Raw genomic sequence first — 15,080 nt, forward strand, 5'->3', positions numbered from 1 at the left:
GGATTTCCTAAATATTTCGCTCATGAGCGATTAATATCCCTGATCGATTCACAGCTCTAAAATAGAAGTGTGTAGATGTGGATGGGTCTGCTGCAATATTGTGGAAATGGTCCCTCGGATCATTTCCATCTCCTCCAGTCTCAGACTGATTAGATTAAGTACCTACAGGCAAATTACCTTACAGCTTGACATCTATAGTACGCCCGAAAATGATCTGTCCCGTCTTCAAATGACTCAATATTGGCAGGCCATTGGGAGAGTTCTGTCCCAAAACCTAGAAAATATTTCTCCCATTATAGCCCTGCTAAGCATCCTGGATAATCTGGGAGGAACCTGTGATGAGTGCACACTGGTGGGAATGGCCACCATTCTGGCTAGGAGACACTGGCAAATAGAAATCCCTACACTCTTTCCCATCCTCCCAACCCCAAAAAATATGAAAATGGCAGACCTCCATGGACTAATGTGCAAAGCAAGAAAAGCCCATCTACAGAGCAAGGGGTAATCCCTTTAAACATTCCAAAACCTTAGGGGCGATAGAGGCAGTCATATACCAATTGGTCACCTTGCTTTGTTTGTTTGATATGATTTCTTGCAAAATAATCAATAAAGTTGATTTATATAAAAAAGAAAAAGGGGTAAGCAGGAAGACAAAGAGGGCGTGAGAAACATGTCGGACAGAGAGCAGTGAAAAGTGGGATGGGGGTTCTAGGGCTACACCACTGAACAGCCTTTTAAAAAACATGAACTTTCACCCAGTGACAAAACATAGGAAGGATAAGGGGTTAATGGAAATTGTATGTAATCCTTACATATAGAAAATATCAAACCACATTTTCAAGATAAATTACTAAAATCACATGTAGAATATTCTATGAATCTGTTTCTACTAAATGGTAAAATGGCACCTATCCTAAAAGTTTCTATTTAATATGTGAAATGTTTCCCAAAATTTGTATTCCGTAAAATGTATTCTAGTTATCGCAAAATTTGTGTTTCTCCCCTTCGAGAGCCTATCCCAGAGATGAGCAATGCCAATTCATTGCTTCCCATACGCAGGTGGTACAGGATTCTGTTTAATATAGGTTTAGCTTTTCAGTTTTTTTTTTTATCATTGGGCTCAAGTTCCTGGTAGCTAAAGGGTATTTGGGCAGTCCACCTCAATGTGGTGCCAGAAAGTAGAGATGCACCCTTAGGGAAATACGAGAAGCACCTTCCTCTGTGATGCAACCACCCTGTAGGCAGTTTCTGTTCATAGAGTCATTGCTTTTTTCCCCTCTCGGTGCACTAATCTCTGATGAATGATGGCGCCGAGGAGCAAACTGGGGAAATCATACTAATATAGGTTTTTGGTATTAATTTTACAAGGATATAAAAATATACTGGCTGTTTTACGACGGTGTGGAATTTATTTTTTCTTGTTTTTATTTGTGGTTTAAAGAGAAGATAATGCAGAGACACAAAAGAAATAACAGGCCTATTCGTTTAGTCACCCAAACAGGAACTAGAATCCCAAAACGAAAGCCATGTTTAGTAAACACCATCAACCGAAGAACTTAGGAGGAGATAAACCTATACTAGATCTGAATCATCGAAGACCAATACTAGACAATCAGCTATGCTCAGCCTTAAATTACCAGATCGAATTGCTCCTTTCAATACTTGTGAAATAAACAGAAAGCCACTTTACATCAAGATTGTCACAAGTACTAATTAAGATCTGGGACAGAAAAACTGTGTTTATTGACTATAGTGGTAGAAATCAGGCTTCTATTAAACAAGGAGCAAGTCAAGAGTAAGAAATACAGAAACACAAATTATAGCCGTCATGTTACTATTATGACAAAGTAATTAGTCAAAAGAAGTGTTCATAGTACTAAGTGTTGGCAGGGACAGATCCCTCAAAGAAATTTCACTCCTCTCTCCCCACCAGTACATCAAGAGTTCTTCACGAGGAAAGGTGCTAAAATAGACCATATCTCAAAATTGCCATGGTAATTGGTGCCAATGGCATCAAACTCCAGTCTTCCATCAGAGGAGCTGGCTTACATCCCTGCTCATAGACTCAGTAAATACATTCCGGAGAATTTAATGCCCTCAATGAAGCCCCGTCCTCCAAGGACCACCTCCAGGCCCGGCAGGTGGCTCTGCCTGTCAAAAACATCGAAAGGGGGAGGCCAATTCAACTTTCTACTTATCCAGAACTGTACTGTCGCGTGGGCTCTCATTATCCTAAATGAGACTACTGGATTTCTAGGCAGCAGGATTGATAACGGTGTGGGGGACTGAGTCTGACCCACGTGTAAGGAACTGTGTCACCCTAAATCTGCTTTTTGCTCCGGCTAACTAGCAGTGCCTCATTTCTCCCACGGGGAAGAGATGATTGGGCAGCCGAGCGCATGACATCTTTGGAACTTCTCAGGGAAGTCGTGGTCACTCAGATCCAAACCAACTCTCTCATTTACAATATGATCTCATATACAAATGACAAAGACCGTATAAGTTTTATATAATGTTTTAATAAAACAACTGTATTTTAGATAATAAGGCGTGAGCCGCAATAACCAGAACAATACAACACAGTAGGATTGAAATAGTCACCAGGAGAGTAAAACATAAGAACAAAGCTATCGTAGTGCCTACCAGTTTCTACTCTCCCTCTGCTTGTTCTATTTAGAGCACAGCATGTTAAGCTTCTAGCTTGCCTTTCCGAATCACTGGGGAGACATCAGCCCTCATACCTGAGCAAAGGCCTGTGATCTGGTTCAGCATCTGCAACGAGGCAGTCAGCGTCTAGTTGTGGTTCCCTGGTCGGAATCTCCCTCTTGCGTGTATTGGGACAAGGAAGTGATTTTATAACTAACATGTCAGCGTGATCACAAAATGTCCCTACGCAGGAATGCCAAGTCTAAACTCCTACCACGTCTATCGGCAATGTACCAGACTGTATCCTTGACTGAAGCACAGAGTGAATGTGTTAAGGAGAACTCCAGTGCTGAAGTAGGCAAAACAGTGTGATATGAATAAAAAACAAATTGTAGAACTGGCTATTTAAAAAATAACAGTACGAAGCCTAATAAAAAGCATTTAGAGCAAAGTGCACAGAGGCTCTAAGCTGCCAGCAAATGAATAAAATACATCCAGGGCAAAGTGCACAAAGGCCTAAAGCCTGAAGCTAATGCGCAAAGGATACGTAAAACTAACCACACTACAGTACAATCTACTAGGCTCGGGTGCTAACCTGCCATTAATGGCTGGCTGAGAATAACTATTGTGGCCAGGTGATAAAGGGTCAGCATTCCGGGGTTGATAGACTTAACAGCATAGAAAACTATTAAACATGGAATCTTAAGGAAATGTTGGTTGATGGTTGGTGTATAATTCTCAATTGGGTGATTCAGGTACACCCTTAGTAATGGGGTCACTAGAGTAAACTCAACAACGTTCCTAGAGAAGAACAGTGTGTGTTGTTCATCAGAGCATCCTTTTTCCAAAACAGTTATATATCCACAAGCAGCCTTTATATTTGATGCCGCAGGGAGGAGGTTCTACATCTACACAAACCGGTGCACTTCCATCTAACAAAGGACAAGCTAGACATGAAAGATAAGCAAATTACCTGCATTTTTACCAGAAACGTTGGGAATTAGCTACCCCCCAGTGCCAAGAAAACGTAACTCTTGGTGACATTCTGAACAGTCTTGAATAGTTGGGTGGAAGCTGTCAAATTTTCAACATTAAGGAACTCAAGATTCAGCCATTCGAAATTACAATTTGGGGGTTCCCTTTCGATCCCCAACTTTCCATTACAAAAAGCTTTAAGCAGTACATTTGCATCCTAAATAAAAATTAGGCCATTTTATTAAATATAGCAATAGTGACTACTGCAAAGGTAATACCGGTCTCTAATCTGGTGGAGGTCTACATTTGGTGCAACGTGCATACCCAAAGAATTAAAAAATATCAGCCCTATCCCTCTACAAAGGGGCAGAGGGCCTCAAAACTAACCCATGTGACTCCCATGATTCCATCTTTAAAATCCAGTGCAAGGCTCCCACTTCAATCTAGGGTTGAATTTTGCACCGACACGCGTGCACAAATCCATGCACGAGCTCGACGTACCCAAGGACTGCATAAGCAAGCAAACTATGATTAGTCTTTTCAGCTGAGAGACAGACTTTTAGCCCTCAGTTTAAATTTACTGACCAAACTTGTTTAATATCCAAACAATATTGAAGTAAATTTTGAATTAACATTTGTCAGTATCAAAACAAGCTTATCAATAGCTAACTATTTAAAAGGTGTCGCTAATAAAATACCAAAAAAGTATGCTAACAGGACTTAAGTTACAAGACCACCTATGAATTCATACTAAGTACTACCGACAAAACTGGGAAAAAAAGCATGCGACTGTATCCCTACAGAAAATCGGAAAAATATAAATTAAGCACCATGAGAGTGCCCTAGGGTGAAGCGTCCACAGGGCGCCGTGAATCAGCACTGAAAATAAAGCCAACACCACAGCTGGGGTTTTAAAACGAGGCCTCAAAAGGTAAAGACAAAACACAACAAGTTACATGACTAAATTAGGTCAAAAAAAGGCTCACTCGGAAAAAAGCGACGACAGGTAAAATGTAAGAGCCCCGGGACCTAGTTAAACTTCTGCTTCCTTTAGCGGCAGCCAAGGGACTACTCGGAGCCAAGAAGAGCTTTGATCCACCAAGAGAAGGGCGGAGAGAGGCCTTTTCACCAGGAGTCCCAGAACAGACATCTGTGCAAGGGGGACTAGCAATGTCTGCTACTGCACCACCTATGTGGGGGAACCTGGCCTGCTCAACCAGCTGCCTGTCAAGAGGACCTTGCATCCAGGACCACTGCCAACCTTTACTCGACTTACTGTACAGAGCCATAAAAGCACAATGTACATAAATACAATAAAAGCAACTCATTCTGAAGAAAATCATAACAATATCACATTTCTTTTGCACAAACCAAACCACAGGTCCCCCCACAGAATTTCACATTCATAAAGCTCTCCAGAAATAACATTAAACGCAGGCGCAAATTGTAGGGTACTGCAGTTGTAATAAAGTTAAAACCAGTCTGCAAGATCTTAAATTGTGTTTAAGGAGAGGAGGTAAATAAAGTATCCTAAGCACTTTATAAAAACACAAAACCATGTAACAGGAATCATACCTCGAGGCAAGTACTTATTTGGCTAGGGTCACAGCAATGTCGCAGCAGGTGCACTGCCACCAGCGTCCATGGGTGCAAGGGGCCCTCTGCACCCCAATTATAGGGGTCTTACGTCCATTCAAGTGGGTGAAGGGGGTGCCTTTGCCTTGCTTGCATTAGGGACCCAGGCTCCCTTGCTAAGCTACTGCTTGCATTTGAAGTTAGAGAAACAGAACACAATAAGCACACAAAGGACATTTTCTCAAGTGGGGAGGCCCTTGGGTTAAATTTAACACTTCTGATGGCTTCTTATGCCCATCATAGAATGATATAGGATGTTAAGAAGGTTAGAAGATTATCACACGAGTAGAGATCTATGTATGAAGTCCAATCATTGATGTGCGAAGTGAATTTTATCATCAGTAGTCAGCAAAGCATAAATGCCATTTCTCAAAGTAAATCATCAGGTATTCAGGCAAAGACAGTGTAATTGGGACACTTGGTGTAGGACCTGCAGCAATTTTCACCATTTAAGTTAATCAAGTATTTTATAGAGTATGATGAGCAGTCAAGTACCACTATAACACCCACAGAAAACAATGGAGTATCAACACATCAACCACGGTACACCGGAGTCCCTCCTCTACCCTTTAAAGACAATCTGCTTAACTGTGGCATGAACAGCCGCTTAAAGTTTAGACCAGAACTGAGATCTCTCAGGACAACTCTTCATTTCAAGTGCATTATACTAGAAAGCTAGGTACCTAACCCTGACCACTAGGGCTTGAGTGTATATCTGGTCTCTATAAGACAGACCTCATCTATACGTGTCATGGGTTTCTGCAGCATTTCAACCTTATTCCCCACTGTGAGCTAGGATCCTCCTCATTAACTTGGCATGCAGAATAGAAACACGCATGCCGACCCCCCCCACCCAAGGGTCTTGCAGCCAGATTCAGCATTAGTCCAGAGTGAACAAGGCAGTCTAGGAAAGGAGGAGCCTGCAAACCACACTGCCTCCAAACATTACTCATGAGAAGGAATTGCAAAAGCTTGCAAATCTTCTCCAATCTCACAATGCTGTTAACTCACTCAGCTCTGTAGGCCTGAATTGGATCATGAGCTTGGTGTGGCATGGCAAACATTCTAACACACAGGTTGCGTGAATAGCATACCCATACATAACATCCCACCCAAGTGGAGAGCACCATGAGTCCCAAGACCTGCAGAAGGCCTGTAGAGCCATTCCTTACCTGGGTTCCCTGTTCTTCCGCACGAGGCTTACGAAAGTGTCGATCTCTGCAGCAGTGATGTGCTTCTCCAGAAGCTTACGGTTGTTGTGCAGTAGCGCGGTTATCGTGTCCTCAGCCAGCACATCGTAGCCAATCTGTTTCTGCATGAAACCAAACTGCTTGGCAATGTATTCCTGCAGAGCAAGGACAACCACTGGTCAGGAGCAATAAACCAAGAGTGGCTAACATGAGTGGACGAGGACAGTTAATGTGGCAACCAAGCTCGTTAACAAGGCTCCTGCAGGAAAAGGACAAGACGTTGTTGGTCCCCTTCCACCAGGATTCTACCCTAGGTAGACCACAGAGATCTGATTCGCTGCCTGGATGGCAGGGCCAGAAACAAGATTTGGAGAGGTGTTCTCCCGTATACAGTGCTTTAAATGGGCCGGTACTCACGGGTACGGAGCACCAGCACGTCTACATGTCCTCCCCTTGAGAACCAGATGCTCTCCTGAGCCTAGAAGTCTACTACTAGCTGGAGATATTGTTATGTGCTGTGCAAGGTTTGGTGACGAGTGTTTCAGAATGAAGTGTGTCTGTGTGCAGCTGACAGCCAAGGGCCAGTGCACCCCGGTGTGGACTCACGGCGGTGCTTCTGCAACGTGAGACATCCCAAAAACATGCGAGCAGAAGCAGTTTCACAGCTAGTGGTGAAGCCGGGAGGGAGAATCCAGTGTGTTTTGAAGTTTTTTGTATGAGTGGCGGTCTACATCCATGCTCAGGTTTGTACATGTGATGGTCAGTCGGACCACCTGAGGTGACGGCTGGTATTGCAGATAAGTGTTGGGATGTGGGTGTGTGAGAGGAAGCGATGAGACACTGCCTGCTCAGGTGCATGATGTGCTGTGATTATTTCGTTGTCAAGTTACAGAAACAATTTCACCTTACACATCTCAAGATGGATGGATGTCACATTTTTCGTGTTGGCCGTTTTTAGCTTATTTATTTAATTTGTGGCTCCAACAGCCATCACTTCTGACACGATAACTCAGTTAGTGCGCCTGATGCAGAAATCTGAGCTCAGCCAGTAGGTTACAGGACAGAAGCCACATAGGTCAGCTTCAGCCTTTCATTTCTCCCCAACTGATAAATCATTACCACTAAAATCCTTGCTGTAAGCTTTAACGACAACAGCACTGCGAAGTTTCAAGACCTTTGCAAAATAGCCCCATAATAAAAATAAAAATGAATGAGCGATTGCTGTTTTGATACACTGCTCCGCCGAAACTCTACATGGTGTGCTTCCTACAACTAAGGCAACCTTTCAAAATAAGAAACTTCCATCAATAAAATCGGGGGGAGGAATCAGATTAGTAGGAAAAAAACTATTGTTTGCTGCACGTTGGGATAACTTATGGGTGTGCATGTGTGAATGCCTGTGCGTGTGTGACTGTATGTGAGAGGATGTGTCTGAACGCGAGTGAGAATGAGAATGCATCTATTCAGGACCTGTCCCATGATCTGGCAAAGAATTACCTACATACAGTTGCAATCTCAGCCTAGGGCCTTTTGTCACCCACAACCATCGCCACAGCTTCCCTGCGGCGGGTACTTGACAGAGCTATCCATGGAGCAATGGTGGCATTTCCTGCCACATGACAGTTACCCATGTCCACACCCAACATAATTCTGGCCCAGACAGTAGGGTGGTAATTAAAGATATACTGTGGGCAACCATGGCATAATGATGCCCGCCTCTAGTGTAATACCAATCCTGGCTAAAAAAAGTGGGACTTTCTAGCAATTTGGACCCAATAGTGTGACGCTGACCAGTCATGATAAAATGCTGGACCTGGGATAATGACAATTGCTGGCATACTTTAGAGGTATTATGGTGTACAGGGAGGGCATCCATGGTTTGATACATGGGCATAGACCAGGCAAGAAAGAATTAACACACGTGTGGCAGTAATACTTCGCAAGTATCAGTTGAAAATGACCAAAACATGCATTTACTAAAAGATGAAGTTACTATTTTAGAGCGAATATGGTATTATTGAAAATACGATTAACATTTGGTTTGGAAAAATGCTTATTTTTCCAAAATTGGAGGCATGAAGAAGAAATCTTCAGCTGATCAAAATTCCCCAGACAACTAGAAGCAGATTTCAAACTTCATCTACCCAGCAGATCACAAATAGGAAGATTCAAGAGAACTGAACATTCACTGTTACCTTCGACACAAGCAAAGTGGCAAACATCAGAGAAACTCCTAGGCTAGGACAGGAACAAGAAATTAGCACCATATGCCATTAATGTCAGCAATCTACAGCATTTTGGGTGACTTACTTTAGAAGAGGCTTGAGAAGGGGCCTGACTGTTTCAGCTCCATCTTTTTCAACCTCAATCACCTATTCAAGTGACCACCCAGACCCATAAGGATTGTCATCGTGCCTGCACTTAAACATCTATATGTCCCTTAGGGCAAACTTATTTGAACCTCCAAATATAATATAACATCCGAAATCATTTCCAGTTGGTAGAGAGATTCTATTGTCTGGACTACTGGCCAAGAGCAGATTTCGACTGGCTACTCGTCACATGGATACTAGACTCCCCAATCAACCACACAAAAAGGGAACAAAGGGTGCTCGTGGACAGTAAACCTCCCAGCTCAATATTGTGATTAAAGGATGCACTTTACCTCTTATAACTGCAAAATAATCACCTGCTACCCCAGAATGACCACCAGGAGGCGCTAACAAGAGTACTGCAGACAGCAAGCTTAGACCGTTGGATCATTATCTACACCTGGTTCCACACAACTAATCAACAGGCTGCCAAATTTATGTCGCTAAACTGCACGACGCTAAGAAAAAACCACCAGGTAAAACCAACACAGAGTGAACACAGAATCAAGAAGCGCCTTGTACCATGCACAAGTGCCACAGGGGCTAAAGACCTGGGTATCTGGCTCCTCAAGCACCCAATTGCATCACAACAATCCCTTGTGTTCATCAACACTCAGCCTACAAGACCTCAAGGAGGAAGCGGGGCAGAGCAATGGGCTGTGGTCTGTAACGGACGAAACTAGATGGAGTAAGATTGCTACACGTGCTCCAAAAAGAGCCTTCAAACCAAACTGTTCCATTTGCCTACAATGATCTCATTAATACATGTATCGTCCCCATCTTACAACAAATGCTTTCTTCGGTGCTCTGAAGTTGTCAAGCTGCAACGTGAAAGTAGGAATAAAGAAGCGGAACCATCATTTGCAGAATTTGAGGTAAGTAACTTAAGTCAACCCAGTGGAAAGCATGGAAGAACCTGTAAACACTTTTTTCCTGCCTTAATCAATAACAATTGTATACTTTGTTTACTTGTTGCACATCATTTCTCTATATTAGTTACACAGCACTTCTTCCGAGCCGATCTGGTAAGCACACTGTATGACCAGTCTTCCCATTTCTTGGTTGGTTCACAATTTCAAGGGCACTACATGATCTAGGAGAAGTTGAACAAGATACTTATCCTTAGCGTAACTATGTAACCATATTCCTCACCTTTTGTATATGCCCAGGCATCAGGATGGATCCTGACACTTGAGCAGTACCGCTGTGCGCTGGTATGTACCTCAGCGTGGCTCCGCACAGATGCTGTTCCACTGAGGAAATGACAGGCTTACCAACAAAGGCACTACTCCAGTGGGCTGACAGTTGCTTTCAAGGCTCTCCTTGCACCCAGAATCAGACCCTCCAACAGTAAGGTGACCTTGATCAGTGTGTAGATTGCTAGGCTTAGTATTTTATTATGGGTAGTGCCCAATTCACAGAATGTGGAGAATGGGACGGTCGGTGAGGAATCTGCAGTTAGAGAGTCTACCAGAAAGAACATTAGCAAAGGTAAGTAACTTGTTCTTCTGATAGACTTCTAACCCTGGATTCCTCATCTTTTGAATAGATACTAGAGGAGTACCTATTAGGGGGTGGGTCTCTGAAGAGGCTCAAACCAAGAAGTCCTTTAAGACTGAGCAGGTAAAATGCCACTTTGCAAACCTGGCTGTCCAGACAGTAGTGCTCTGTGAACTTATGGAGCAATGCCCACAGTCGCATGGCAGATGTCCAGGACAGGAACTCTGTGTACCAAAACAGTGCTGGCAGCCTTGGAGCTGGTGCAATGGGCTTGCAGACCTTCTGGAGGCTGCGTTTTGGTCACTGCATATCAAATCTTAATGAAGGGTATGACACAATAGAAGACACTCCTCTTCTGCACAACCTTGTCTTTTTTGCCTCACAAAAAGCTGATTGTCTACTCGTACTTTGGTATGATCTATATAGAAGCTCGGCACTCTGTTGAGGTCCAATTGATGGAATCTCTTGTTATTCTTAAAGGTAAGGTGGAGCACAGGATGCTGGCAGGGTACTGGTTTGAATGACTTGAACAGTGTTGCAGGTTTTGGTAAAAAGGACGTTCTCTCCCGAGAACCAGTTTGTCTGGGAGGAAAGTAGTGTATGGAAGGTTAAGCGCAGTCAGCAGCTCACCTGCTTGCACAGGTGATGGCAGCAAGGGACAGTCTTGAGGGTGAAAAGTCGCAGGAGGCAGTTGTGAAGCGGCTCAACGTGGAGTGCACTTTAAATATGTGATGCCTTAAGGTACTACTTGAGAAATGACCAAGGGAGACGGAGGGAACAAGTGCTGGAGACTTGAAAAAACATCACAACCAACAACTTAAACAGTGAGGGCTGGTCTGGCAGCCATTAAAAAGCCTAAAAGTACCCCTTACCGGTGCTCAAAGCAAAGTCTTGCCATGCAAGAGAGACCAAGCAGAGCTTAAGATAACTTGGCCTGCAGGGGATAAATCTAGTGTGTATCACACCAAAGCACAAACGTGTCCCAATGACAGACATATACAGTTTTTGTCGAGAGATGCCTGGATGCCAAGATGACATCAACCACGTCTGGAGGAAGGCTGAAGGTATTCAGCTGTCACTGCTGAATCTCCAAGCATGAAAGTGGAGACGCAAAAGGCCTGGGTGAAGACACATGCACTGTTGTGACATCAGGTCCTCCTGGAGAGCCAGTAACATCAGATAACAGATGTTTAAGCCCAGGACTTCTCTTTACCATAATCTCTGCACTAGGAAGGCTTGGGCCCAGCAGTTCCTGATCATCAGATATTAGGACAGGAGTGGAATCAGCGGAAAGGTGCACAAGAGCCCGGAGTGCAACTATAGGCAGACTGTCCCCACCCTCCTCCCCCCAGGGAGAAGTGCCTTGGCAACTACAACTTGCAGAGCTGCTGACACTGCACTTTCTCAGTGGTAGCAAACAGATTAAGCCAGGGTTCTTGCCATTCCCAGGAGAGCTCTTGCACACCTCCGGGTGCAATTGCCATTTGTAATCCACAAGGTATCTACGGCTCAGCTTGTTCACCCTGGCATGCACACATCCTTCCAGGTGTTTCACCACCAGGAAAATGCCTTGATGGTCTAGCAATTTCCAGGGGTGTAGGGTCTCCTGGCATAGGGTCCAGCAACCCACACTCCCCTGATTGTTGCAATACCACACAGCAGTGGTGCTGTCCCCAAGCACCAGCACCAGCCTCCCTCGAACAGAAGGAAGGCTTTCAACCCTAATCAGATGGCTCTCCACTCCAGGAGCATGTTATGGAGATGGGCCTCCGCAGGAGACCAGATGTCTTTGATCTCCACCTCTTCCAGACCAACGACCCAACCCAGAAAGAATGCTTAAGTCACCACTGTCCACTCCAGGTGGGGAAGGGATAGGGTTCTGCCACTGACCCAATCATGGTCCAGTAACAACCATTATAGATCTTTTGCCGTCTCCTCAAAAATCTTAACATGACAAAGAGGTTGCTTTGATGTTGGGCCCACTGAGAATGGATATCCCATTGCAGTGCCTGCATATACCACCTGGCTTGCTTGACCAGCAGGATGCCGGAGGCCATCAGTCTCAGCAGCCTCAAATTCAACCTCAATGAAATCCAGGACAGAGGCTCCACAATCAGGATCATAACTTGAATGTCTCTGGGTTTCCTTTCTGTGGGAAAGGCGCAAAATCAAACCATGTCCATAATGGCTCAGATGAAAGCCTCCGAGAAGTAGGCAAGTGTGACATCAGCACTGGCGGTGAACATCAAACATGACAGGATGCTCAAACTAGCCTGGAGGTAGTTGACTAATGTCTGGGGCAAGCCCACCTTCAACAGCAAGTTGTCAAGGTAGGGGGAAGATTGGGATCCCTCACCACCAAAGGTGTGCTGCTACCACTGCCGACAATTTTGTGAACACCTGAGGGGCACTGGGGAGAACAAAGGTGAGCACAGCAAACTGAAAATGCTCCTGTCTCACCATGAACCACAGGTAGCACAGATCGGCCTGCAGGACATGTATATGTAAACAGGTGCCTTGCAGGTCCCATGCTACAGTCCAGTCTCCAGGGTGTAGGCCAGCCATGACCTGGGCAAGCGTGAGGATACTGAATTTTTCATTCCAGAGGAAGGCATTAAGAGGACGCAAGTCTTATTTAAGAAAAAAAAAAAGACTCAAGCCTGTGTTATTCACACTACTTTCTGGTATTGAAGAGTGCCCCCTCCACCCCCATCCTACTTATGTGTTGTGCACTCCCTCAATGGCCCCTTTCGCCAAAAGGGCCTGCAGCTCCTGCCGCCATAAAGGTGGATAGATAGTCCTTTGTCAGTCACTCAGGTGACGTTGGAAGGTGCGGTGGAGTTGCAATGAAAAGTAAGGCGTAACCCTTCCAGATTATCTGCAGGACCCACCAGTCCAATGTGATAGTCTCCCAACCAGGCAAGAATACTCAGATCCTGCCCCCAAAGGGTGGCTGCACTCCACTAAGGGCATGCTAAAAGGGTTTGGCAGGTGGGGCTGCAGGAGGTAGGCAGTGGACTGAGCAGCTTGCTGGCCCTAAACGCAGGGGTGGTGGGAGTTGCAGCTGCAAAACTGCTGTGCAGCCTACTGAAGCTGAAGGTATTTGGTATGTTTACCAAAGCTGCAAAAAGAACGGTAGGGCTTTTGCAGTGGGCAAGCTAGGACAAAAGCCCAGAGAGCATGCAGTGGCCCTGCTTTACTTGAGCCACACTAAAAGAAAATCAGCTTTGTTCCCTAACAGGCAGAAAGGTATTCAGGTTCATCCTGCACCACAAAGCTGTCGGGGGAGGAGTGTCAAGGAAAAAATGCAGGGTCAGGCCGGGCAGTGGCATCGCACAATTGGTCTGGGGTGTGTGTGTGTTCGGGGAGTATGGCCACACCAAAAGCTGGCCAAAAGCCACTAGTAGGGTAGCTGTAAGGGCCTCACTGAAGGGCAAGAGGGGTTCAATAGATGTTTTCCGTGGCTGGAGCATTTCTATAAAGACATTGGTTTTGACCTCTAAGGTGGGGGAAGATTGGCTGCCTATACATGACCATGTCGTAGAAAGTGTTCTCAGTAGCAAGACCAGGGCACGAGAGGAAGCCTGACTCTGAATGCATCAAGGAGACTGGCTTCTTGAATGTGGTCATAGCAATTTTTCTCATGGTGTGGATGCACAATCTAATCACCCGGGTAGTAATCATTGTTAAATATGACGCCAAATAAGGAATGCAACATGTGTGTCCCTCCTTGCGGGGGGTGGCAAGTCAAGTGTGAGGAGCAGCGCCTCGATGGAAGCAGAGTGCAGCCTCAGTCAAGCTCATAACAGCACTGACTGAGTCAGAAAGCACAATGGACTCCTTGTCTTCTGGCTTCGATGGAGTCTGAATGAGTCAATGTCCCAGGAACCAGCAGGGAGCAGAGGCACATCAGGATAGGAGCCAGAGTAGGCCCAGTGGTGGATTTGGTAGTTAAAAGAGGGACAGAGACCAAATCTGCCGGCGGTAATCCAGATGGAGGGACCCTTAGCTCGTTGAGGCCTGAAGGTGCACGAGAGGGAATCGGAAAGGATATGAAGAGTCAGAGCATTGTCCTGAGGAACTCTGGGATATTTGGTGATGCAGATGGCCCTGAGAAATCTGGTAGTGACAGGTTAAGGTAAGTGATAGGCTGCAACGTCAATTGACATTGAAAGCGAAATCGAGATGTATGGTGAAGTCCTCCCATCTTCTCAGGAGTAATTGAGTGATGTGGCAGAGTCCTGTTTCGATTTTTGTTTTTCTTCGACTTACACAAAGACTGCGCGACAACAACTGAACTTGGAAACAACTACTTCAACTCCTGGACCGGGACCAATCCTTCAACTTGGACAGGTCTTGTTACAAAGCCTTCCAGTGCTTGGAGACAGTTTTGCTTTGCAATCTTGTGAGATTTTCGTGTTCACTGTTGTGCAGTCCACTGCAGGCCTTAGGGTAGTGGCTTAATCCCAGGCACCACAGGCAAACCTGAAGATTTTTGTTTTCGAAGCCCTTAGAGGGTTTAAAAACTGTTGACCTGGGAGGTGAAATTTCCCTTGCACACTGGACTTTCAAATTTTATGAGGTAAATGGGTCTCAGAGAAGAGGTAGCTCCTGATCCACATCTGGTGGCATGGAAAGAAAGGAACTGATGTCAGTGCGTGAAAGTGGCACCTTCTTATGCCTCATCATTTTTGGAGCAGAACAGCATCAGTACAGAGCCACATGACACCACTTAACCATGTGCAGAGGGACTGCTCTCAAA

General features: G+C 45.1%; 1 protein-coding gene across 5 annotated transcripts in view; it reads right to left on the minus strand.

The window, feature by feature from the left end:
- Positions 1–15,080, minus strand: part of ITPR1 (inositol 1,4,5-trisphosphate receptor type 1) — a 1,104,774-nt gene that overhangs the window by 606,889 nt on the left and 482,805 nt on the right. For all 5 annotated transcript variants that reach the window (XM_069206352.1, XM_069206351.1, XM_069206348.1 and 2 more), the window contains exon 17: positions 6,429–6,601. In XM_069206352.1, coding sequence (XP_069062453.1) covers positions 6,429–6,601 — 173 coding nt within the window. The remainder of the gene's footprint in view (positions 1–6,428; positions 6,602–15,080) is intronic.

This window comes from Pleurodeles waltl, chromosome 9 (genome assembly GCF_031143425.1).
Source record: "Pleurodeles waltl isolate 20211129_DDA chromosome 9, aPleWal1.hap1.20221129, whole genome shotgun sequence".
NCBI classification, from domain to species: Eukaryota; Metazoa; Chordata; class Amphibia; order Caudata; family Salamandridae; genus Pleurodeles; species Pleurodeles waltl.